At 38.4% G+C, this 26,343-nt stretch overlaps 1 protein-coding gene across 2 annotated transcripts in view; it reads left to right on the top strand.

Moving 5' to 3' along the window:
- The window catches only part of MFSD6 (major facilitator superfamily domain containing 6), a 57,412-nt gene that overhangs the window by 18,211 nt on the left and 12,858 nt on the right, over positions 1–26,343 (top strand). For both annotated transcript variants that reach the window (XM_016161508.2, XM_016161520.2), the window contains exon 3: positions 21,668–21,765. In XM_016161508.2, the coding sequence (XP_016016994.2) occupies positions 21,668–21,765 (98 nt within the window). The remainder of the gene's footprint in view (positions 1–21,667; positions 21,766–26,343) is intronic.

Below are 26,343 nucleotides of genomic sequence, written 5' to 3'. Positions count from 1 at the left end.
AATAAAGAGCTGGCTACATTTAAGCATTCTTGGCTCATAGAAAAATATGGCATGTCCCTAAAGTTGGAATTTGCCATAACTAAAAAAAAAGAACCTGTATGATTGTGTATATGTGGTAATCTTTAATTTTGCTGTTTCTATGAGAAATTACGAAGGAGAAATAGACACTGACAAGACTTTAGAAACATTGATCTTTTAATTTCCCCTTTACTAACTGAAGAAAATCTTTTCTAATTTAAAGTTTCAACCTAGAATCATTCGTTTCCTCAAACAATTGCGAATATTTTTTCTTGTTCAATTTGGTTTTGCTTTGGGAGGCTGTACCCTATTCCTTCTGTTTCTCAAATCTTTGACCCTTTTGTTGTCACTTAACAAAGTCGGGCACTCTGTGGATGGTCCCCAGACCCACAGAGTCCCAAAGGCACACTCAGTGGGACCAGTCCAAAAAAGAGTTTTATAATATTAAGGACTTGGAATATCCTTTAACCTTACCCAGGTCATGTTTACACTCTCTGAGCCCTGTGGATTGACCAACATGAATTAGACACTTCTCTTCAGCTTGGGTAAATGCACAGGATCTCACCTAAGCAATTAAAATCACAGTCCTTTATTTCCAGAGAGGTACCCAGTTAGGTCTTACTAGAGAGAAGAATTCCTACATGTCATTATTTAATCAGTTAATAGCATGAATCGAATATTGACTCAGGACAGAGTATCTGTATAGGTTCAATTTCCAAAGTAGTTGTTAGGTTTTCACATGCTAAAAGAAGTTTCTTTTCTGTCTTTGCCTTTTATGTGAGGTATATATTTTCATGATAAAATCCTAGCAGGTTTACTACTAATTTTGGTACTTACATGAGCTTACACTTGCATTTTTCTTTCCTAAGCATTATCAGTTACTTATTGCTTAAAAACCTATGGCTCACTTAACCTTAATTTTCTGGTTTTATCTTCCTTTTCTTATTTAATGATGAGATAGAAGAAGAAGGTTCTGTGGTCATATTGTTGCTCCCAAGAGCCTACTAGAATTCTATCAATTTGTGATAATTTACTGCTTTTGGATTTTTATTCTGGCCATTAAAATATATTGTCCTAACTATTTTAAAAGGATTCTGATAGCTGTAATGAGATGATTCCCACATATTCAGGTAGAATGAATGTTTTTTGGGGGTAAGAATTTTTGGAGCCCAGTCAGAGTAGTGGTTGAGATTTGGGGGTTTGAAAATGTAGTGGTGACAGTTTAAACTTTTCATTGGAAAAATGTCACACATTAAGTAGTTGATGAAGAGAAATTATCTTTCTGTGAATTCATAATCTTCGTTTTCCTTTTAGGATCATAAGGAGGGATCTTTCTGTGGCTTTTACATATGCATGTATGTTTTTTTCAATTTTCGGTGACTGTCACATTGGGAGTTTGTTTTTAAGAGTCAGCACCACCGTAAAAATTGTAAATATCCTAATGTAGTCAAAAGTAGATTTCCACAAATTCTTTATAGAGATTCATAATGAAGAAAAATTCATACCAGAAAGTAATTTTTAAACATTATGTCTGGTTTTGATCCACTTAGTATTTTAACAGCACAGTTTGGGCCCAGTTTTTCAGGGAATAACCTATCTATCTGTCTTAACACACACACACACACACACACACACACACACACACACATGCATGCACATGCACGCACACACGCATGCACGCATGCACGCACGCACTGCACTCGTACAGAGTAAATGATTTCTGATTTTGACCTTGGATTTTGTCCTTGTCTGGGAAGTAGCTTTCTCAGGGGAACAGGATAATGTTTAATATTTCCACTAAAAAAAGATAAATTTCTTTTGATTTGAAATCACAAGACTTTGAAATTTATAGTAAGTATAGTTCTAGGCTAATTTTATAAAGATGAAAACTAGACTTCTTTAACTAGAAAGATAAATGTATCTTAAGGGTATATTCACCTAGCTGAATGTTTCAACAACCATGAGTAGAGCTGTGATCTAAATATATTGCAATTAATCATTTGTAAATTTGCTCTTCATTCATGATGGCCTATTATTAGGCCATCACCTATGTTATTTGATTTAAATTTAGTTACATTTTAAGGAACACAAAAATCTACTCAATCAACTCTGCCTTTGCCCAGAAATTCTTACACTCAAGGTCAGTTTTGCCACACAGATGTTATCTGTCAGGGGTAATGTATTGACCATTAATTACTATTTAATAGTAGCTAAGTATGGAAATAAGCTAGCCAATCAGTTTGGGAAAGGAGGAAACATGCCGTCTAATAGGCTTTCTTGAGGGGGCACTGCAGGAAGACCCAGAACAGACTGCAGGATGCTGGGCTACCAGCTGAGGACACGTGGGAGGTTGTAAGGGGTAAACGTTTTGTCATTGGAGGAGTAGCAATTAGTATTATAAGAAGGAGGAAACTTGACAGCTGGGGTGACCAGGGAAGGCTGCACAGAGAAAGCTGAATTTGAGCTGGTTCGTTCCTTCCTTCCTTCCTTCCTTCCTTCCTTCCTTCCTTCCTTCCTTCCTTCCTTCCTTCCTTCCTTCCTTCCTTCCTTCCTTCTCCCTCCCTAATTTCTGCCCACCTCTTTGTGCCATGTTTGCAGATCCTGGATCCACTGGCTTCAGATCCTCTCCTCACTGTAGATGGCAGGGTGCTGATTTTCACAGGCTGCTTTTCCCAGGACCCGGTCTGGCATCAGTTCATGCAATGTTGCTCCACCATTAGACTCACCAGCAGAGCTTTCAAAACTCCTAATGCTCAGGTTGTACCCAGACCAGTTACATTGGACTCTCTAGGAGTGTGCCCAGACATCCATACTTTTTAAAGGTCTGCAATTGATTCCAGTGTGCAGCCAAGGTTGACAACCATAAGTTGGGGGAGGCACAGGTGGAGGATTAGAGTGAGGAGGAAATCCTAGTTCATGGAGTGTTCTGTGTGAGCTTTGGACAGTTTTTTTCTCGAATCCTTTCAGGTGGTTCTTTCCCGGGCCCTGGGTAGGTTCCTCACATGCATGTGTAGATCAGTACTCAGCTGAAGAATCAACGGGAAGCCCTTTCAGCACTCTATGTAGTTCTCTCCACTCTGGTACTCTGCCTTGCTCCCCAGATTCTCAGTCCAGCCACCGTGGGTGACCGTGAGCTCTGGTAACATGGCCCTCTCCCTTCATCCTGGTAACCTAGACCTTGTAGAGGCTGCCTGCGGTTCTCTCACCATACTCTGGGTTCTCAGCAATTCTGTCACCTATCTAACCAAGTCCCTGAATTAAGACAGATGGTTGGCGGTTTCCCTGGTTAGATCCTGACTCATACACAATCCTTAACAGCGAAGGAACAGAATGGAAATAGAATAACTCAACTCTCCATTGAAAGACAATAAGATGGTGGACCTTAACAACTATTTTTCCTTCTCATTTCTTAAGAGAGTATTATTTCTTCTTTACAAACAACTTAGACTGCAGTAAAAATATTTTTAAAGATTTACTTTTCATAGTAAATTTGAAATTATGTTATATATGCTCTAAAGGAGCAAGTATTACTCTGTTATTTAAAAATCAAAACCCTGCATATTTTTTCGATTTAGTTGAACAGTTACTTAGCCCTAGAGAATTCCAAATTAATAGGATACAGAGATGATTACTAAAAGGATAGGGGCTAGAAAAGTCGGGAGATTGAAGGCTATACAGGTGCTAGAATGAGGAACCCATACTTTGTTCTGAGGACAGTAGGGAACTATAGCAAGGTTTATTGCAGGGGGCGGGCCATGTATTTTCATTTATTTGCAACGCACTAGGCAACTTTGAAGTAAAGAGCCTGCTGAGGAAGTTCTTAAAATAGTTCAAGTGCAAGGTGATACAGGCCTTATCTGCAGTAGTAAGCAACAAAATTGAGGGAAAGGATGGATTTAGAAGATAACATTGATAGAATGGTTTGGATATATGAAGTGAGATAGAGACCTCCACATTTCCAGCTCGGGTATGATGGTTCCACTAAATCCAAGAGAAAATTCAGAAAGGAGATACATAATTGGGAGAGCCATCTGAATTCAGTGTCGGGTTCATTTAGTTTGAAGTTAGAATGTTTAGATGGGAATGTCTAGCACAGTTGACTGTTATAAGCCTGAAACTTAATGGAGAGGCTAGTACTGGGGAGACAGATCTGGGACAGGTAAAACCAGGAACATGGATACGATCAGCAAGCACATATTGTCATAGAAGAAGAGAAGTGGGCTGAGGAAGATCAGTTATGGGTGTTTCCAAGATTTTATTCCAAGTTCCTGATCTTATTGAAATGTTCTATGTTTTATTGCTTAGAGTAAGTACCCTCATACTTGAGAATATTTTGTGTTATGAGGAATTGTATTGTATGGTATTTACTGTAACCTCTGTCCACATCTTGCTTGAAGAGCAATTGACTTTGAGCACCCCTCCAGTGCCATCGCCTGAGCCAGGCACCTTCTGTGAGTGTTTGTAAGTAGACCAAAGACATAATCAAGGGAGAGAAAAAAAAAAATAAAGGCATAGGGAGTATAAGGAACAGAGATGGAAAGAAGGAAAAGTGCAGAGAGAAATAGCTGCTCTCCTTAGGGGAAGGTTTCTTCCTGTCCTTATTCATAGAAGCCAGTGGTACACAGTGGTTGCACACATGGGCCTAGAGTCAGATTGCCTGAATGTGTGGCCTTGGACAAGTTACATAACTCTGGTTTTGTCATCTGTAGACAGTGTGAGTCACAAAGTAAGCACTTAGGAAATATTGGTTGAATGAATGAATATTCCCCCAAATACTTAACAGAATATTAAGATGCTGGAGCTAGTTTCACATATTTAGTTATCTCCAAAGCAGTATTACACATGGTATTATGAAGAAATGTTATAAGGAGGATCACTTGAATACAAACATGTGTTTTTCCTCAAATAACATACATTCCTGAAATACGATTTAAATATATTTATTTCTCTAAGACTGCAAGTTTCTTCTTTCTGTGTTCTGTATCACTCCATTTCAGCAAGGACTATGAGCTGTAGAGTCTCAAAAGTAGAAGAATTTATGATCAAGAGCTGAAAGGGTATAATTTGGTTTTTATAGTCCCTTGAAAAGAACATCTTTGCAAAGAAATATATTACCATATTATGTCATAGCTATTAGGCTGACTTGTTAATAACAGCATTACTGATAATTGAGTTATTCATAGTTCAGAACAAAAGGCCATCGTTGCAAGGTAGTGTAAGTGAATCTGCGGATTTTAGTTATTGGTGTCATATTTGGTTTGTTTTCTCTGCCACCTTCAGTGGCTGGGTTGCCTGAGGCATTCACTGAATTAAAGCAAGAATAACTCCGTGTGAGCTGTAGCTTTTGTGGTTGTGGTCTGCCCTCCTTGCCATCTCACAGGCTGAGGTGGTGGTCTTTGAGGTATGCACCAGATAAAAGACAGCTCACACTAATTCGTTACCTGAATAGCCGCTGTGAAGACCAGGCAGCAGCCCATGGGAATGCTCATGCTGGGCATTTCCTGAGGCCTGAAAAATTGCATTATGAGGCATGTACCTGGAGACACTCTTATACACATGCAGAGGACGTATACAAGAGTGACTACTTGTTTACTTGTTTTATAGTGAAAAAAAGAAATAGTCTAAACATCCATCCATTGGGATATGGATATGTTCAATATGGTATAATCATGGGCTAGACTATTATGCAGAAGCTAGAAGGAATGGACTAGATTAATATGTCAACATGGAAAACTCTCAAAAATAAGATGTTGAATGGGAAGAACAAGTTTCAGAATGATACATAGTTTGGTACATTTATGTGAATTTTAATGCATTTCAAGAGTTATACATATTTTTATAGATACATGCATTTTTATGAATACATGTATAGAAAGACATTTAAATTTGGGGAGGAAAAGTACATTCCAAATTCATATTAGCCCTAGCTTTCTAGACAGGATGTATAAAGAAGGGTACTGGGACAGGGAACAAAGGGGACAAGGAGAACCTGTACTTTATCTGTAATATTTAATTTCTTTAAGTACATATGGCAAAATATTCAAAATTTTCTACTCTCAATGCTAGATATGTATTATCTACATTTTTTTTTTTAGTATTTTCTATTGGAATATAGCTTGAGCTTAAGTCCACTTACAGTAAAGCAATATAATTATCCTCCTATAGAAGAACCAAATTGTGTGTGTGTGTGTGTGTGTGTGTGTGTGTGCAGTTGTATATGTTTTAAAGAGACATATTGGATTCAAATATATCAGGTAAACATTGAAATTCTGTGCCCCTAATGTGACATTGCCCATATAAGTAGCATAAATATAAATGATTAAAATCTATATGGTTATCATGGCCTCACATCTTATTTCCCTCTATTTAAAATGAGATCAGTTGAAAATTTATAGTATCTTATTAGGAATTAATATCAAACTATACACAACAATCCTGATTTGGGTAGTAAGTATGATTTTCTATATGAAAAGAAATCAAGATACCAAAAAAGCCAAGTATTGGCCTAAAGATTATAAAGTTTATTATTGGCAGTGAGTCCAAGTATGGGTGTTTGTACCGCTGTTTAATTATCTTAAGTCATACAGAGTCAATTTACTACCTTTTTTTGCATAACTCAAAAACCTGAGTAATCTGGCTAATTATATTTACTCATGGAAATATTTGGTAGATTGCAATTATATAATTTTGTAGGATATGTTTTAGAGTGGATAAGAAAAGAACTTTTCCTAGAAGCTAACTTCATGGCATACCTCTCTAAAGCCAATCCAACTGGAAACAAGAATAACACTCCATTCTTGTTTCTGAAGTATTAAAAATCTTTTCTTTGCCTTTTCTCTGCTGAAAACATCTTTGAATAGTAATCCATAAACAGACAAATAGTAACTTAACTTTTTATTTCCTTTAAAAAGATAACATGTAGATTAAAGCTAAAAAGATAACAAATAGATTGAGGCTCAGACATTATCAGAAAGAATCCATGTTAGGTCACATTTGTCTAGGTCCTGTATCGTCGAACCATGCTCCTGAGTGTTGTGATTGACTGCCGAGTAGGATGAAGAATCCTCAGTGATGGAGTGCTGGCGACGGTCTTTGGTTGTAATTGTGGGATGTTGGCCAGGCATTCCTTTTCATTCAGGAGAATGAGAAAGAGAAGAGAGCAAATGGATACAGCCTTGAATCCAATCATCTTCCAAAGCCCTGGCAGGAGCGTTGGGTAATCAGGTCACTATCCCATTTCCTTTATTCTTCTGTTTGCCAGTTTACCTATAAACTGTGTGTGTGTGTGCATGCGTGCGCATGCACGTGCGTGCACTTGACCTAGATTCAAATCTCACTGGATCTGACCTTGGATATGTCAGCAATTTAACTTAAGCCTCATGTTCCTCATTTGTAAAATGGGGGTGATAATTGTACCGAACTTTATAGTACTGTTATTTTATTAAGGTTAATGAGATTAAGCATAGCACATAGTGAATGCTCAACTATAAACGGTAGGCCATATTGTTACTGTTGTTATCCTTCAACACATATTTATTAAGCACTACTAGGCAACAGGCACTTTTTCTGGACCCTGGGAATGTATGGAATGCATTGTAAGGTAGGGAAAGGCGCTAACATTCTACTGGGATAGACAGTAAGCAGTTAACATTTTATTTTTGACAATGATGAGTGATATATGGCAAAAATAATGCATGATGAGGGTCCTAGAGTGACTGAGGAGGAGCTACTGTTTTAGTGTGAGTAGGTGTGGAGGATTTCTCTGAGGAACTGACATTTGAGCAGAGATCTGAATAGAAGCTACCCAGGGAAGATTTAGGGGACAGAGAAAATGCAGCTGTGAATGGCCTGAGGAGAGAACGAGGAATAATAGCGAGCCAGTGAGATGGCCAGGGATCCTGAGGGCCCTTGAGGATTGGCTAAGAGAGACAGGATGTTATTGTAAGAAAAGTGGGAAGCCACTCATGAGTTTGAGCAAGGAGTGACGTGAACAGATTTCTGTTTTTATGTTTTTTTAAAACAATCACAAGTGGAGAATTTATCATTATTTACCTTGCCCTCCTTTAGAAAGGCCCTGTTGTACTTCATTCTCTGAGTTTCAGAGAAATCATGAGTTGTTCTTTTTTCTTGAGTCATTAACTGTTGATTCATGCACTGTCTTTGTTGATTTAGTGTTTTCCACCAGTCCAGATGAAGGGTTTTTTTTTTTTTTTTTGAGCAACTTCAAAATTTTAGAATAGCCATAGAATCTAGAGGATTAACGAAAAATTAAAAACTAAAAAATTTCCATCTTAAAACAAATCTAACTATAGAATAATATTGTAAAAGTAATAAAATTATACTACATTTTGAACATTTATTACTTAAAAGTGCTTACAAGGGCACTATGCTAAACGCTTTACCTCCAAGTCCTCACTTCACCCTTTTAACAGCCTTGTGAGTTAGGCTTTGGTATTTCCATTTTCGAGAGAAGTTCAGAGTGGTTAAAGAAGTTGCCTGCGGTTACACAGCAAGTACATAGCGGAGGCAGGCTTCAAGCCCCAGCCACTCAGACTCCAAAGCCTGTGTTCTCATCGGCTTCATAGATCCGTCGGCACAGAGTTAGATCGACAAGTATTTTGTCCCTTTATGCAACCTATTCTCACCCCTTAGTCTTAACCTCTTTCTGCTCTGAATGAAAATGACAACTTTTCAACTGTTGCAAGCACCCTCTTGTATCTTCTGGTAATATCTCTATTCCTCTGCAATCCCTCTGCTCTCATATTGTTCTTTTTACCCCTCAGTGAAACTCTCATTTCTCTAGATTAGCTGTCCTCAAGCAGTGTTAGGATGAGAGTAATGTGATTAAACTAACTCACATAGAATTTAAATGGCAAAAACTATTATTTCCAATGTTGACTATCATACAGAGAGTTAATTCACAAATATTTTGGTCGTTCAATATTTCTTTAAAAAAACCTTTCTTAAATGACCAGGTTCTTTTCTAGGAACAAGACAGACAAGGCCCCTGTTGCATGTGGTTCACATTCTGGTAGCAGGTGGGAGACAATAAAACAAAAAAAGAGTCTGAGTGCTACAGAAATGTTAACTTAGACACCTAAGACATTGGGAGTTGGAGTAGAGTAAAGCAAATCAAATTGAGAGTTCTTTTGGGCAAGTGTAGGAAAAGTGAGGGGAAAGAGTCATTTTATGAGTCGGATACCACATGGGTGGTGGTGCTCCTCACCAGGGAAGGGAACCCAGGGAGGGGTATCGGTTCCAGAGAGGGGAAGAGGCTAGTGGAGTATGGAATGTGCGGAAATCTTATGAGATGGTAAAGATGCCCATCGAAGCTGGTTTTCTACATCTAGATCTGGGATGAGAGGATAAGGCAGGAGGTGTCTTTTGGAAAACAGTGTCAAGTAGGTAAAATCATTAGCTCCACCCCATGATTAGCTCTATCCCATGGTATGAGGTTTTTTTGCAGCTATCTTCTTCCTCTGCCCCCCTCCTTTTCCTCCAGCTAGTAAATCCATTGTGGGAAATGGTCTTCCTCAAACAAGGAATGTTTACTATGAATGTTACTTCTGGAAGCAGAATCACAGAGTAGGACCGTTGGGAAGAGACATGTTTAGTGCTTCTAAGTTGGGGCTTCTAAGCCTTGTGCTTATCTAGTTAGGAAGAGAACAAACCAAGACCAGACCAGAAAACAAATCCATTATTATTTTTTAAATATACATGCCTGAGTATAGGATTGTTTTTATTGGAATGAATATATTTCATTCCACAGGAAGATTCTTGCATCTTTTATAGGGAACAATTTTATGTGCAGCTTCCTATGCGCAGCTTCTGAATTAGGTTAAATTACAAAGCCATTGTTTCCATTTCTAATTTATAGATCACCAGTAAAAACAAACGGAAATAATACTGTAGGCTTTACAAGTTATAGTTTTTGCAAAAATTATTATTGTTACAACCACCTTGCAAAAACACTTAAGCTTTGTTATATTCGTTTTACAGTAGCTAGATGAGAGCCAGATGTCCTCCACTGGTGGAAAGACCATGTTCACTCCCTAGGGGCATGGGTTGCAGCCCTGAGAATCTGTAGCCAGGTTTCATGGGGCCCCAGGGGAAGTTCCTGATTGTGTGAGAGAGTTGGGATCACGTCGGATTAAGTCTGAAAGGTAGTAAGGTCAAGAAAAAGAGGGAGATGACCCCCAAACCAGCATTGCTGGAGTAGTTAGGACTCTTCACGGTGGGTTCTGTGGAGCCACCTCAGGGATTAAGGAATGTAAGAGGTCAGTGCTCCTTTCAGTCACCTGGCTGGGTGAGCCCATCTTGACTTCCCAAGCTGGTCTAGAGACCTGCGTGGCAATGAACAAAGCCCGCGCCTGTGGTTGCTGTCCCCTCTCAATCCTAGGGGGTGCGTATGTGGTACCCTCTCCTAGTTTCTGCCTTTATCCAGCCTAAGCCATATAATCAGCTACTGATTATTTGATTTCAAACTGTGCCTGCTTAATGCAGTCCATCCAACCTGCATGTGAGGGCAGGAATCCTGCCTTAGGCTGTGTTCTGCCTCAGCCATCAACACCTGAAGTTTCTGGGGTTACCTCATCAGAAATGGTCTTTTGGCCCATTTCATTTCATAAAACAAAATTTTTCCTCTTAGTAAACCTCTCTGTTGTGATCCAGGTTATTGAGCTGCTGTTGAGTAGCGTTTGCTTGTCTACTTTCCTCTTGCCCCATTTCTCCTATAGATTCATCAGAACTTAAACTGCTACCAATCTTCTAAAGCCAACTCAAACAGACATCCGACTTTCTTAATCTAATTGCACAGCCGTTGCATAACTATACTAACATGGCCAATCTCTGTCTGCACTGGTCCAATCCAGAGGTGTTTCTTCAAGGGCTTATCTAGGTTTAACTTTATGTAGGGACCTTGGAGGAAAACATAGCATATTGTTATTATCTATCAAAAGAGCACCATAGGGCAAGGGGGCAGTGACCTTGACCTACCACTGACCAACCAACTCTGTGGCCCCATTCCACGTCTCTGGACTTCTTATTTTATTGTCTCTCTATAATAAGAGGGTTGGACTTGCTACTGTGGTTTCTTTTAGTTTTGGCTAATGGTCTAACTTTCCACTTTGGTTGGTTTTAATATGTGAAAAACCACACATCAGACCTCCCCCCTCTATGTCCACCACCCCAAGGACTCGGACTCTGAATGGTTTTCTAATAAGTCAGAAATGTGCACCACGCCATTCATGTAAACTCATCTAGGCCATCTAGCCCGTGATAGGGAATGTGATTTATGTTAGCAGTTGCTGAGATCTACATAGAAGATTGTCTTTCTTCAGAGCCAGTTAACTGGAATGAAGTTAGAACCCTGAACTTTAGATATTTCTCCATGTACTGGTTCAGACAGAATTTGTAAAAAACTTGGCTACTCTTGCTGAAATATTTGCATTTTATTTAATGGTAGCTTGCACGTTTGAGCAATGTTTTGCAATTTTTCCTCCTAGGTGTATTTGACCTTTTCAAAACCTCTATCGTATAACCAAGGCGTTTATGACCATTCCTGGGAAAAGTCCACTTTCAGTATGCTTGAAGTGTGTATTCTGCTACTTCTGCCGAGTGATAGCATTTGCCCTACTGTGCTGCCCATTGTGAAAATGCATTAATTAGCACTGTTTGTCAAAACCTTTCACTTTACATCAAGCACTGGAAAAGTAAATAGCAATCCCCTAGATAACATAAATGAGTAAATACAGTCAGATTGGGTTATATGAAATGCTAACAATCCTCTTCTAAGGGCGTACCTTACTCTGACTTTAGAGACTCAGAAAGACTGCAGCTGGTGTCACATATTTTATTTCCAGGCCACAGAGTAAATGGCTCTTGAGTAAAACAATAGCATTCTTTACTAAATTTTGTTTTGTGTTGGTTGGAGTTGTAAGTAACCTTGGAGGCCATTTTTGTGGGCAGAATTGTGTCCCCTGAAAATTCATAAATTTAAGTTCTAATCCCCCCACTCCAGTACCTTAGAATGTTGACTGAATTTGGAGTTAGGATCTTTAAAGAGGTAGTTCAGTTAAAATGAGGTCATTAGGGTGGGCCCTAATCTAATATGACTGGTGTCCTTATACAGAGATTGGGACACAGACACACCTGAACACACAGGGAGAAGATCTCCAAGGAGAGAGGCCTCAGCAGAAACCATTTTTGCTGACACCTTGATCTCAGACTTCTAGCCTCCAGAAATGTAAAAAAAAAAAAAAAAAAAAAAATTAATTCTATTGCTTAAGCCACCCAGTTGTGGTATTTGCTACAGTAGCTTTAGCAAACTAATACAATCACATAGGCCTGACTTCATTCCAACATAGGTCTCTCCACCCAAATCCTTGGAAGATGGTTATTTTGCCTGGGCTTGACTCTTCTAAGTGATATGGAACTTGTTTCCTCACAAGGTCGATAAGATCTTATGTCACTTAAGACTCTTTCACTTGAGGTGGCAGAAAACCTTACCCAGAGTGGCTTAAGCAAAACAGGCAGTATACTGTCTAACTGAAGAGTCTAGCAAGTGGCCTTAGGTGTAGCTATAGCCAAGTCTCAAAGGCTGCAATCAGAACCCGAGTCTCTCCATCTACTACCTCTGTCTCCTGTTGGGGAGGCTTCATTCCCAGGCCTATGCTGGAATCCCAGGCAGGTCCAGGCTTACATGTCCCCATAATCAAGTCCAACTATAAGGAAAGAAGGCTACATTCCCTTTGTTGCTTAGCAGCTAAAACAACAATATCTATTGTACGAACTGCCCACATGTCTGACTTTGGGCTAACAGCCTACTCCCTCTTCAGCAGAAAAACCCTTCGTATATTTGAATGTCCTCTTACAGCTTTGCCTCTCGAATTCCCTAAGGGGTTTCCCCCAGAATATCTTATCCCGAACTTCCACCTTTTATCACCCTCTTTATTCTGGTTCCTTTCTTTTCTCCCTCCCTTCCTCCCTCCCTTCCTTCCTTGTCTGTCTGTCTCTGTCTTTCTGTCTGTCTTCCTGTCTTCCTGTCTTTCTGTCTGACTTTCTATCTCTTTCTCTGTTTCTGTCTCCCTCCCTCCCTCCCCCTCCCCACCCTCTTTCTTTCTTTGAGTCAGTGATCTCTTAATTGTTCTCACTTTCTCCTTTGGTCTGGCTAAAGTCAAAAACAACGGGATTATTATCTCCTTTTCGTTTGGTCATGATATTCTTTCAGCCTGAATTTTGATGAACTTATTTAGTTCCCTCAAAGTTAGCATAGGTCAACTAAAACTCTTGAGGCCTTTTCCAAGTGAATTGCTATGCCAAATGTCAATGATTCTTGTCTGCAAATTATAGATAGAATTTGCATTTTATGTATACCTCAGGCCATCTCATGGAAAATTTTTAAACAAAATCATGGTGTGGGGGTGTATGTTTGGTCATTTGACTTTTACCCAGATAGAAACTATAACAAAACAGCATATTATATTCTCCAAATGGTTGGTTTCCATTAATCAAGATTGTATTTTGTTTTAAACATCCTTATTTTTCTACCTGGAGATAGATACAACCTAAGAAAAAAACAGATAAACTAAAAGAACAATGGAGAGATGTAAATATGGCCAGGAACCAGCACAGTAACCTGGCTGACGGTTACCATAATTATACTCTTAGCTCATCAGTCACGTGGAAAGACTTGAAAGCAATAAAATAAAGAATGACTGAAGACCAGCAGAGACTCAGTCTTCACTTTTACCTTTGCTTTTTCTTGAAGAAAAAGTAAAGGAAGTACTGAAAGCTGCACAAAACATACATAGCTAAATGAACATTTTCCCCCATTCCCTCATCTGACATATAATGTGGTTGTTATACTCTGTTCTATAAGAATGGATTAGTGACCACTATACCTGCTAGGTGATAGCTGCTTAGTAGCTTTCAGGATCTCTGTTGGTGATTTCCTTGGCTATGCTGTAGTTGGCATGGGAGTGCCACCAATTCTGAGCTTTATGGCTTGTGTGCTAACTCTTCCTCTTCTGATGAGATAGGCCTGTGGGTGGCCAGGAACTCTGTTATCTGCATGTGCACATGTGTTGAGGATCCATTGTATGGGTGTTTCAAAATTTCCCAATAAACCATAGTTAGCAATTCATTGAACTATTGCTTATCTCCATAAATGACTTAATATTTATATTCGAGCATAGCCTATTAACGGTAATCAAAAATGTTGCCAAATATGAATATCCATTTTTGTAATCATTCTAGTTCTAGGACTCTCTCATAAGTCATTTCATTCTTTCACATGCCCATTACTTCTTCCTATAGTATAATCATGTCTCTTAATATATACGTATATAATTATAATAAGTGCATCATTTATATTTAAACCTCATTCACCACCATGTCCCTGGCACTTAGTACAGAGTGTGTTCAATGAATTTTTTGTTAAATGATGTTCTATATAATTTTTGTGTTTTCCCTCTACTCTGAATATTTATTGAGTGCCTGCTACAAGTCAAGCACTAGATGAAAAACTGAGCCAACATTATATGAAATAGACCTCACCCTAGGTAGAGCATATGGTTGGGTTGTCATTTGGTTACAGCTGAGATAAGGGTTGTCAGAAGAGGCATATGATGCTCTGATCACATGTAAAGTAGCTGAGTGAGATATGAGAGAGGAATAGGACATCTGGTCACAGGGTTGGATGTGGATAGTAGCCCAGCGGGTCCACGTGGCATTCATGTGGCTGGAGAACAGAGGGCCAGGAAGAGCCTCATAGTCTACAAGAGACAGATAGTCTACAAAGAAAGGTGTTTTATAGTAGAATCTTGTTTTCTGTGATCAATTTTAAGTCAAATAAACTCTTTAGACAATGAAGGGCAAATTTTAAGATAACCATTGATTATGGTTTGGTTTCCGTCTCTTTCTAGATTTGTTATGTACTAATATAACTTGAATATGAACACACACACACGATATTTTATGATACAATGCCCAGGAAGCCACTGTTTAAGAGACTCACCTAGTGGTTCTCAGCAGGAGGTGTTTAGAAAAGTGGGGGAGGCATTTTTAGTTGTTTCAGAGATGTATTTAACATGCACGGGTCAGGGATTGTAAACAGCCCGCAATGAAGGGGTGGGTCCCATTCAATAAAGAATTATACCATCCAGAATGACAGCGGCCAATTAAGAAACACCATTTTCAAGAGAACGGTGCTGCTTTTTGCCTTCATATTTTATCAGTTTACATAAGATTATTATATTATATTGCTATAGATTCACTGAGTACTTGAGCAAGACAAGCTCCTTTTGAGCATAAAGATAAAAAAGACACAGTCCCTGTCTCCCAGGAACTCACAATCTTCTGGGTGCAACAGTTGTAGATTGTGACAGGTACTCTGGAGTATAACAGCACAGCAGGGGGAGGTAGGATCAGTTATTCTTAAAGACATCTGGAAAAGTTTCTTGGAAAGAATGACCCCTTTCAAAGATCGGGCTCTCACAATTAGAGGTACCAGTGCCAGAAGTCGTGTATTGGAGAAAGGGAGAAATATGTCAACAGTTCTGTCACTTCTAGCTAAGCACCTGGTCTGAGCATGAGGTGTGGCAGTTCTTACTCAGGCCACTGATGCTGTGGCCACGTCTTCTCTCTTCTGTCTGGCTGCTTTTGCTAACGTTGTGGCATAACGGTCGCTCAGGCCACTTCAGTGGGGTGGTAATTCCAAGGAATGCCAGCTATAATCCTTTCAAACCAGCCAGCTCTGGCAGTGGGACACAGGATAGCAGGAAATGCCATTAGAGGACAAGAAAGGAGAGAGAGGACAACAGATTCTAGACAGTTACAGTAAAACCCTATTCTGCTAGAGAGGCGGAGAAATCCTGGCAGGGCTTTCATGGCAACATTACATCATGGAAGTTGGTTGGGAGGAGGGGGATGGATATGAGAAAAGAATTTTTTAGACTAAAGTTTAACTCTTTCAAGGCGTAAACTTATATTTAACTATTCTCTAAAGAGTTTGGATAAATATTTTCCTACCTTCGCCAACTGACTATAGGAACGGGATTAGTAAGGTCATCAGTATGAATCAGTGATTATGCTGGAAATAAAGCTTCATTCTTGGAGAGCTTGGCACTATTTACATTGGATACTTATATTAAATACCAGAATCTTGTCTGTAATTAGCAGCTGATGTCGGCCTGGTCTACAAAGACATCTGTAACAATATCCGAAGGAATTTTTTTAAATGACAACTTTATATAGACCATAAAAGGATGATCTAGGAATGATAGAAACTAACCTAACAGTGAGACATTGTTTACCATTCAGAAAACCCAAGCTGATTCATACATGAGGCAGACTATATACTATACTCCAAGTATCTGGTGTTGATGGCCAATCTTTCTCATTAGGAACTGGTGAAAACTCTAGCTAGATATAGCCAAGGAAATTGGCTAAGTGGTCTGTAACTGGTTTGGAATGTTGCTCTCTGAATCTTAGTTTGTTGCTCATGTACCTTCATCTGGCACCGGTGCCCTTAGCAACACTTGCATCTATTGGAACCCGTGCACCTTTGTGTAAGGGCCTGTAATACAGATGGCAGAGAATTTTCAGTCTGTCTGCAAATAGTCCACCTCTGATGGATAAAAACAATCTTCAGAGTATTTTGTTTTTATCCATGGTGTGGTTTTTTGTTTTTGTTTATTTGAGAAACTGTTTTGTTTCTCCAGCAGAGGCTTTGCAAAATGTTTGCTGTTAATTCCTCATTGGGACGAGACTGGGTTCTCTCTGCATGGTGCTGCTCTTTTGTCTCTCAGATCTGAACACTGTAGAATAATCCTGCTTAGGGCTTTCTTTGCTGCTCAGACCCTGTGTTGGCTCTGGTATAAAGAATAATTTCCAGATTGAATCGAAACTGGAATAGTTCACTCATCTTTTCATAAATTCTTTGACTTTGATGCTTGTTATATCTTTCAGACACCCTCCCTGTCTGTAAACACTTGGGGTTTTATGGTTAACCTTTGTTCCCATTGTTCCCTCTGCCTGTCATGTTCTTCACACCTTTTTGGTCTGGTTGATTCTAACCAGGTATCCCTGAATTCCCAGAGATAGCGAAGGGCTCCTCCTCTGTAGTCCCACAGCACTTCGTGCATGCCTCTTGGAATGTTATGTTTTAACTTATTTGCTTATGCGCCTGTCTCCCCACAAGACTGTAAGTTCCTTGAAGACAAAGAGGATTCTTTTCATTTTTATTCCCCTGGAGTCCAGTACAGTATATGGTTCATAGTGATATCTCGATAAATAGTTGTTGAGCAAAATTTATGTTCATTGTGGTTTAGAGGGATTCTTGGAGCATTCAGTCATATTATAGATGGTTAAAAGTAGAGCATTATTACTAACCTACACCCTGTTAGAAATTGCAGAATGACTCACAATCAATTGCATCTATATTTGAATACCATCTGTCTGAAAGAAAAAGTACCACTTGTATTATAAAATTACAATCAATCAATTTGTCCTGCCTATTATATCCTGTAAATTGTGGTTGTATAAGAAATTAGAATCTCGTAAACATTTTTTTCCCTACTGTTATATTTTACTCAAATACAGAATCAGGCGTTTGACAAGTGATTTGGGTTTTCCATGGTACGGTATTTTCTGCTGAATCATTTGCTCACTACCAGTTATGTTCTTCTTCATAGATAAGTTCACTTACACCAACCACCTGTTCTAAAATTGCTTTTATTTGTTGCCTACTTTTATTATACTTACTGACTTCCCGTTGTGAAATAGGAAAGAGAGGATGTTGTTTCTGAGCTTTTTCCTTATAGGTGCTCGGCTAGGTATCCGTATCCCAATAAGAAGCATTTTCCAGACTATTCTTCTTTATTTCCAGGCCTAAAAGTGACCAGGAAAATTCTAGGACCCTGAATATGTGCTGTATATTCAACATAAAGAATTTGATTGTCCGGAAGATGATTTAGTAAAACAGTATTATCATTCCATTTTATAAGCAAATCCTTAATTTCATGAGAGTGAATATATTTCTTTTCTAGGGCTACTATAACAAAGCACCACAGACTTGATGGCTTACAAAAAACAAATTTATTTCCTCAGTTCTGGAAACTAAAAGCCCGAAGTCAAGGTGTCAGCAGGGTTTACTTCTGAGGACCTCCCTCCTTGGCTTGTCCTAGTCCAGGTCTCCCCTGGTCTTCCCTGTGTGCTTGTGTGTGTCCTAATCTCTTCTTCTTATCAGGACACCAGCTATATTGGATTAGGACCCACCCATATAACATCATTTTACCATAATTATCCCATTTATCCCAATGGGTTAAATGCCTATTTCTATTAGAAAAAAATGCAGCTCACTGCCAGCATTACTTTAATTTTACATAAACACATTCTTGAGGCTGAAGCAAATCTGACTGGTTTTCAATGTGAAAGTAAAATGTAAAAACTGTTCTTGGAGTTATTTCTAAATGGAGCTTGTCTCTAATCCTAATGTAATAGAAATTTATACATAAATTTGATTCATCAGATGAATCTTCGGCTAACAACTGTTCAAGAACAATGTTAACATCATGTGTAGGAATGTGATCAAGAATTACTATATTTCGTAAATGGAAATACCACTACTAAAAGCAGAATGCTATAAATAGAATGATGTCATTTGTTTCCAAAGACTATCGATATACTAGAGTGATAAGAAAATAATAATTAAAAGTGAGATATTTAGTGGCAAGCTTTGGGGGTAAGGTTAGGCTGTAGTCTGCCAATTATCTCAGGGTAAACGCTGCAGCTGCAGGCGCCACCAGTAACTGTTCTCAGGGCAAACGGGAAATGGGTTAAAGGCCCTATCTCCAAATACAGTCTCATTTTGTTGAGGACTTCAGACTTAAACATATGAATTTGGGGGATGTGGGGTGGGGTGGGGACATAATTCATCCCAGAGTAGTAAGTAATTGGCAGTTTAAATATTCCATTCAGATATTAAAAAGATTCTTATGTTGCTGAGATACTTTTCAGTGACTAGTCAATAAATATATGTCTGTTTCTTCCCCTTTTTGTAGATCTAAATGTTGTCTTCCTTTCTGCTCATAATCTTACCTTTGTTGATTTCTTAAAGTTACTGGCTTCCCCAAAATGGTTGGTGAGAAAGGAATGCTAGTGCTCCTCTCTCGTTTGGAATTCTGGAATAAAAGTTTTGTCAGAAAATAAAAGGGTGCTTCGTAAATATCACAAACCTGCAGAATACGTGTTATTATCATACTTGATATATGAGGAAACTGAGGCTCAGAGAGATGAAGTAACTTGTCCTGGGTACTTCTTATTTTTCTTTTTCTCCTCTAAGGCACCTGTTGGGTCCTGAAGGACTATCAATGGTGAGCTCAGAATGTGGGAAAGAAGTGAAGGATGTATTAAGCTCACAGCCACTTGGCTTATTGATGGCAATTTAAGACCTAAAGGGGAAGTTTTGGACTCCAGTGATTGAATTACACATGGTTAGAGGTTTGAAGGCATAGCATAATCTACCTCTTACACTGGGCCAGTGGACTCTGTGTTACTTTACTCTAGGATCTTTGGACTGTGAGCTAGATTGAATTAACAGTTGTCATGGCAACCCTGATTCAGAGGTGGGTTTAAAAGAAAGGTTCAGAATAAGCGATATGAACACAAGGAAGATATATTACAAAATTTTCTTAATGATGGGATTATAGGAAAGTATTCCTGGGAGCTGCTTGGAGTGAGCTAGACCAGAGGTATCTATCCTGGCTGAGTATCTGAATAACCTGGAGAACTTTCAGAAGCACAGTGACTATGTACTGACCTTAGAGATCTTCACTGAGAGTAGTGTGGGCCTCAACATCTGTAGTTTTTGACAGTTACCTGAGTAAATCTGATGTACAGCCAAAGTTAAAAGTAACTAATGAGTTAGACCAGGGGTTCGCAAGCTACGGCCCACTGGCCAAATCTGGCCTGCTGCCTTTTTTTGTATGGCCCATGAACTAAGAATGGTTTCTACACTTTCGAGTTGTTAAAACAAATCATGAGAGTAATAATTATTTTGTGATATGTGAAAATTATATGAAATTTACATTTCAGTGTTCATAATTCATATTTTATTAGAACATATCCATCCATGCTCATTCATTTACATGCTGTCTATGTTTGCTTTCATGCTACAACAGCAGAGTTGAGTAGTGTAAGACACCTACAAAGCTTAAACTACTTACTGTGTGGCCCTTTGTAGAAAATGTTTGCTGATCCCTGAGTTAGGCTAAGTTGAACTCATCAGCAGAGCTAGTGTATAACTTAAAAAGGAGAAATAAGTTTGTGTAACCTTTGGTTCATGTATTATATTTTGCATTTTAATTTCCCGTGGGCTTTTTTGGGTTGTTTTTCTAGCAGAAGGACCCTGGTTGATGTATCTGTAGCAAGTTTGTCCAACAAATTTTTTTATCAAGAGGATTAAAACATATACTTTTTCTCTCAAAACATACAAGTGAAAAAAACATAATGTCCACAAAATATGATAACCCAGACCTTTTCAGTACTGAGGATCTCCTAAATCCCTTCTAATATCCATTTCCTATCCCATTCCCACCCCCTTTCTTTGGTCTTTTCCCCCATCCTTCTGTTCCATATTTGTAGTTAATACCAGCCAGATGCCTCAAAACATTTTCTTCCCTTGATCCAGTGTTGGAAAAAGGAAACAATATTTATGGAATGATTTTAATATAAAAATGTAGTTGCGTAAGATTAGAAAAATACCAATGATTGTCATATTGGTTTATTTCTCTTCTAGTTTTCATCCACTTGACTTTAGAAAACAAAAAAAAAGCGTTAAGGTTAGGAAAATTAACAGAAAATGGAAAACAACCAAGAAAGAGAAATCCCTACGATCAGCTTGTGTTTTTACAGAAGCAGCTGCTGTTTGCTTCCAAACCAGGCTGTCCAGTTCAGAATAAGAAAGATCACAACCTTATGCTTGAAAGCACCACTTTGGGCCTTTGATTATTTTGTTTTTACTTATGATTTTAGTAGTGGTGATTGTGAAGGAGAAAATGAACATATCATTTCATGTTTTTTTTTTTTTAAAAATAATAAACATGTATCAGTTGAATTAATAGGAAAAAGTATTTGATTTCCTAAGTTTATTATTCATCATTGGATGATATTTGCCGATGACCTTGAGAGTCTCCTGAAACTGCTTGGTGTCTTGGGTATTGCAAGCGAGATCGCATTCATATTTGCATGTTCTCATTTTTATCCTGTCCTTCCCCTATCATAGTGAAGTGACTACACTCCCAGGCATATTTACCCTGCAGCCACCTGGAAGGATGCCAGCAATGTCATTACTGATGGCAGTGTGCCCAGACTATCTTAAAAAAGCATTGTCTCTGCTACTAATTAAGTTTCAGGAAGGGTGATGTTCGCTTTTTTATTAACAGGCATTTTGAAAGGCCGAGGGCAGATATGTTAGAACCAATCTTATTCCTAGGTTCATGTTTAAATTTAATTGTCCTTTTGCTTTCCCACTCCTAAATTTGGAACACTGCTAGATGATGGATGGTTTGGGCAGGTGAAATATAGGTAATATTTGCATGTTTTGTATCTTATACGGGGGCTTCAACTTATTTTCCTTTGCTTTCCTCAGGGTTCTGTACATTGGCCTGGCCTGCAATACGGCTCGCTATATTTATATTTCCTATCTGGAAAATGCCTGGACTGTTCTCCCCATGGAAGTTCTTCAAGGTAAGTTAACATTTGGAATTAGAATTATTTTTCTACCCGACTGAGCTATGACTATGTAAGAGTTCAGCGGCCTTCAATAGCTGACCCTGTAAAGGAAGGGCAGACCTACTGTTTTATCTGATTTTGAAGTAGGTAAGGAAGAGATGACATCAGATGGGCTGGTTCTTCGGTTATTCTGAATGCTGTTCTGTGTGTGTTGAGCCAAACAAAGCTGGATTTGACCCACACCCTTGTGATTATACAAAGGAAGAGAAACTCTAGAATAAACTCTAATGTACAATTGTTAGGCATATACATCCGAAGTTGGTTTTAAATATACTAGGTTTCTCTTTTAAAGATTTGGTGTTTTATTTTTATAGGTATAACTACAGTGGAAAAGCTTCTCATAATTATGTTATAGCTTCAGTTATTTTTTATCACATTTAGTGATTTATAACTAAAGCTATAGTCAGGCTATTGTTTTCCCTTTAAATCTTTGCTCAAATATGCTGACCTGAGTTCTTCTCTTTGCTTCAGTGTACTGTTTTCCTTCAGCCTATAATTTTGAAAAAATTTCTAGGAGGTTCTTGCCTTGTGGCTCAAGAGCACTGAAAACGTGGGTATCTATTCTAAGCTCATTGCCACGTTAGCTCACATAATCCAGAGTATAGCCTGAAAACCTGTTAGCAGTTTAGCTAAACCATTTGGTGGTTGGCATTATGATTAAAATAAAGGTTGGGGACAAGATCATTGGAACTGAGGTCTTCTGGGATAGCCCAGGCTCCTAAATCATTAACTGTACTAAGTAGTCTGTGGTTATATACAGTTTCATGAGCTTTATAGATTGCCATTATCATTTTACTTCACCTTGAGGATGCAGATGTAGCACAGTTAACGTAATTTCTTGTCATGATATCTAAGATGGAAGACTCTCGATTATACATCTAAACAAAATAGATTCCTTTATCAAATCCCATTGTGGCAATGGCAGGGAAAAACCTATCCTAATTGAAAGGAGATATAATTTGTATTCACGTTATAATTATAAAATTCAAATATATGCACACTTTTTCAGGTCCGATGCAATGAAAGGAGATTTTGTTTATAAATATATAGAACATGGAAATTTGGTTTTATAATAAATTATGTTTGTCATAATTAGAACTCTGGAAGAGTCTTGAGGTCAGGCACACATCTCAGCATTAAGAATAACAAAGCACTAAATGTGAACTGAAGAAAAGAATTGTGCAATAATAAGGTGTATGCAACACAGTTCTTAGATTTCCTGCTTCTGGTTCCTTTTCTGTTCTATGAGGCAGGATCCTCGCCTGACCATTATTTATTTGTTTGCCTGTGTGCAGACTTTATAAAAAATAACAGACAAACCAGTAGGAATTAGGTGGAAGAGGACAGTTTGCAAAAGGGACTCAAGAAAAGAGCAAAAGAGAGAACTTTTTAATGAAATGGTTAAAGGAACAACAGAAGAATTTTGTAAGAAGGGGAAAAAACAAATGATACGAATAAAAAAATTCTATTTTCCTGTTAATTTATCAAAAATAAATTAAATAGCTACAAGAGCATGCTGTGCTCTGGGAATGTAATAAAAACTCCATTTATTAACTTAGGCCCCAAGGTCTCACCATCTGTTCCAGAAGCCAGATGTGTAAACTCATAATTATTATATAATGTGTTGGGTGGAATCAGAAATATGTGCCAGATAATAGAGAAGGAGCTCTGTGAAAGAAATTATTAACTTTGCGAAGCGGAGAGTGGGACGATAAAGATATTACTGAAAGATTTCCCCCAGGAAACCACATATGAGCTGGATTCTGAAGAGTGAATAGGAATACACAGATGGCCTAAAGAGAGCGGGTATTTGGCATAGAGAAGAGCAACGTGGTGAAAGCAAAAGGCATCTTCAGGGAATCTAAGTGGTGTGCCGTGGCGAGGGCTCAGTGGGTTTATCATTCCAAACTGATGACCCAGGACATTGCTTTATAATACTTACATGTATATCTCAGGGCACTTATCCCAGGATTCAGGGAGCTCGCCATGTTCTGAATCTAAACAGGAATTCTATTTCCTGTGGCAGCTGACAATTTATAACTTTGTGCTTCATTTTATCCTCTCCAGTACCAGTAGAAACCTTGTTATAGATCTGAAGCAAGTAGAAAGGGGGATCTATAAATATAGAGTCTCGGTATTTAATGGAAGATTGTGATCAGTTCCACAGAGCTCTTTGTGTCTAAAACTGGAGGAGATGGTTTCATTCCTTGGCAGAAGTAAGCGCTGAGCATTTTGGCTGAACAACAAAAAACAAAATCCTTTGCCTTTGTTTGACCCATGTCCACCCCGCAGAAAATAGTAAATCCTGCATCACAGGAATAAACTTTGTACTGTAAAAGGTTCATTTTGCCAGTCTGGATCCTTCGACCTTACAAGGCTTGTGCAGATGACTTTAAAGTCCCTGTGCTTAAGGCAGCTCTACCTAGGATTCAGTAAAAACAAGAATGATGACTACGAAACACTGAATGATTTAATTACAGGATAAGCCCGCTGTCATAATAGATGTTCTTTAATCCCTTGAGTGGAATGGTTACCTGATGATACCAAAGACCCAGTCTCAGGAGCTGGGGAGGATTGGGAGTGGGGTGTTGGTTTTCATCGATGGCCTTGACAGTCTTGACACTGAATTGTCCGCACTTCCATTTTTTGATTCCTAACCAGCCCCACACATAAGAGTTTCCTTAAAAAATAGAGATGATGTCTGCCTCTTTATCCTATCACCCTTTGCCTCATCCCCAAACACCATAAGAACTAGTACCATGTAGTGGGCAGCTAAAGGGGAAGGAACAAGGGACATACTTTATTCTCTCTCTCCCACTACCAATCTCTTCCCCTTTTGAGTAACATGTGACTTAATGGAAGAAGATTCCTTGTTACTCCTTCATTCCTCAGAGCTGTTGATCATTATCACCAGCATTCGTCTCCTCATCTTTTGATGAAAGATGGTTTTTTAATGTCTGCTTCTTGGTAATAATTAGCAGATGGGAGGGAGCTGAAGCAAATTTCCTCCTTTCTAGGACCCTAGGAAGGAGGCTTTGCAGGTACCTATTTGGGGATTAAGGTAATACTGTTGGATGCTATTGGGAATTGTGAGGATGTTTCTTTCATATGTCATTTCTCACATTTAGTAGCCAATATTCTCTTGTAGCCTTATCCTAGCAGTTCAGCTACCATTCGCAGCAAATATATTGCTCTATAGGCTACCGGTAGCACCATATAAAGAAGCAGAAGACTTATTTCCTGCCCATAAGGAACCTGCAGTTTATCTTAAAAAGATAATGGTCTCAGTACCTAAAAGCATTGCTGGGTGGAGTGGAGGGGGTGGGATAATTTATATGATTTCTCAGGATCTCATTTTAAAAATCCATAGGAATTTTTTTCTTTACTTTTATACAAGAAGCATTTAAAAATTCCTGATTGTGATCAGTATACACTTAAAAAAAAAATCAAGCCCAAATTTGTTATGCTTCTTCCAAGATGGGTATTCGTTGTACACTTTGCAAGACTTTGAGATCTTGCTATTAAAATGTATTTAAGAAGAGTAAGGCCAGCCCAAGGCTGCCATAACTAAAAAGCTCCTTTCGAGGTACTTGAATTAATGGCTCAAGTACTGAGGTTGAAAATGAGGCTTGCTTGTCAGGTCTTTGTCTGCAGGATGATTGATCAGCAGGAGCCAGGAAAGATGGTTTTTAATGTCACCAGTAGGAGGGCTTGAACTGATATTTATGAAGCTCTTATTTAGTATGCCTATTCATTTGAGTAAGAACCACGTTTTCCTTCTTCTCATGTTCTGGGAGAACATGGAGAAATTATGAAGGGGTTACTATGACGCCCTTATCTGACAGTGGAAATTCTGGACATGATTCCAGTCTCTTGTAATCCATATTGAAAATCTTCTGTCTGGCTTAACCCCTGAAACACAGGTAGCTTGCCACATGAATACATAAGGTAGACACATGCTCTAAGTTTAGCATTTCAGATGATAAATTGGCATATGAAAGTCATTGTTTTTACTAATAAGATTAATTTTTAATCTGAATAATCTTATAAATTGTAATAGAGCAATATTATTCTTTGTTACTCCCATGCTAAAAGTACTAAATGTTTTCAAAATAGACGTTATTTTCTCCATTTAGAATTCATTTAAAATGTTTTCTGCTCCAAGAATTGTTTTTTGGCAAGTGCATCCCACACTTAGCTCTTCCTTTTCTAAATTGGTCTCAAACTTATGGACTGTGTTACATAGTTTAGCATTTAATTGCTGCCCGATTATTTTACGAATACTAGTTTTCCTTCCTGACTTAGTTTTAACTCAAATGCAAAGACTATATTTTATATTTTTTTAATTCTCCAAGAGACATGCACATAAGAAAATGTACTGTAAATGCTTGTCATTTGATTTTATAGTCTCCTGCAAAATATACTAGAGTCAGTATTTTCTGATTTTTAAAGCTTTTGAGTAATGCAGAAAGTTATATCTCAAAAATTGATAAATATGTGAAGAAAATTAGAAAATTAAGTTTAAAAGTTGAA

The sequence above is a fragment of the Rousettus aegyptiacus genome, unplaced genomic scaffold (genome assembly GCF_014176215.1).
Source record: "Rousettus aegyptiacus isolate mRouAeg1 unplaced genomic scaffold, mRouAeg1.p scaffold_m13_p_2, whole genome shotgun sequence".
In the NCBI taxonomy this organism is placed as follows: Eukaryota; Metazoa; Chordata; class Mammalia; order Chiroptera; family Pteropodidae; genus Rousettus; species Rousettus aegyptiacus.
Note: the sequence above shows the minus strand (reverse complement) of the source record. Positions and strands in the feature narration are given on the sequence as shown.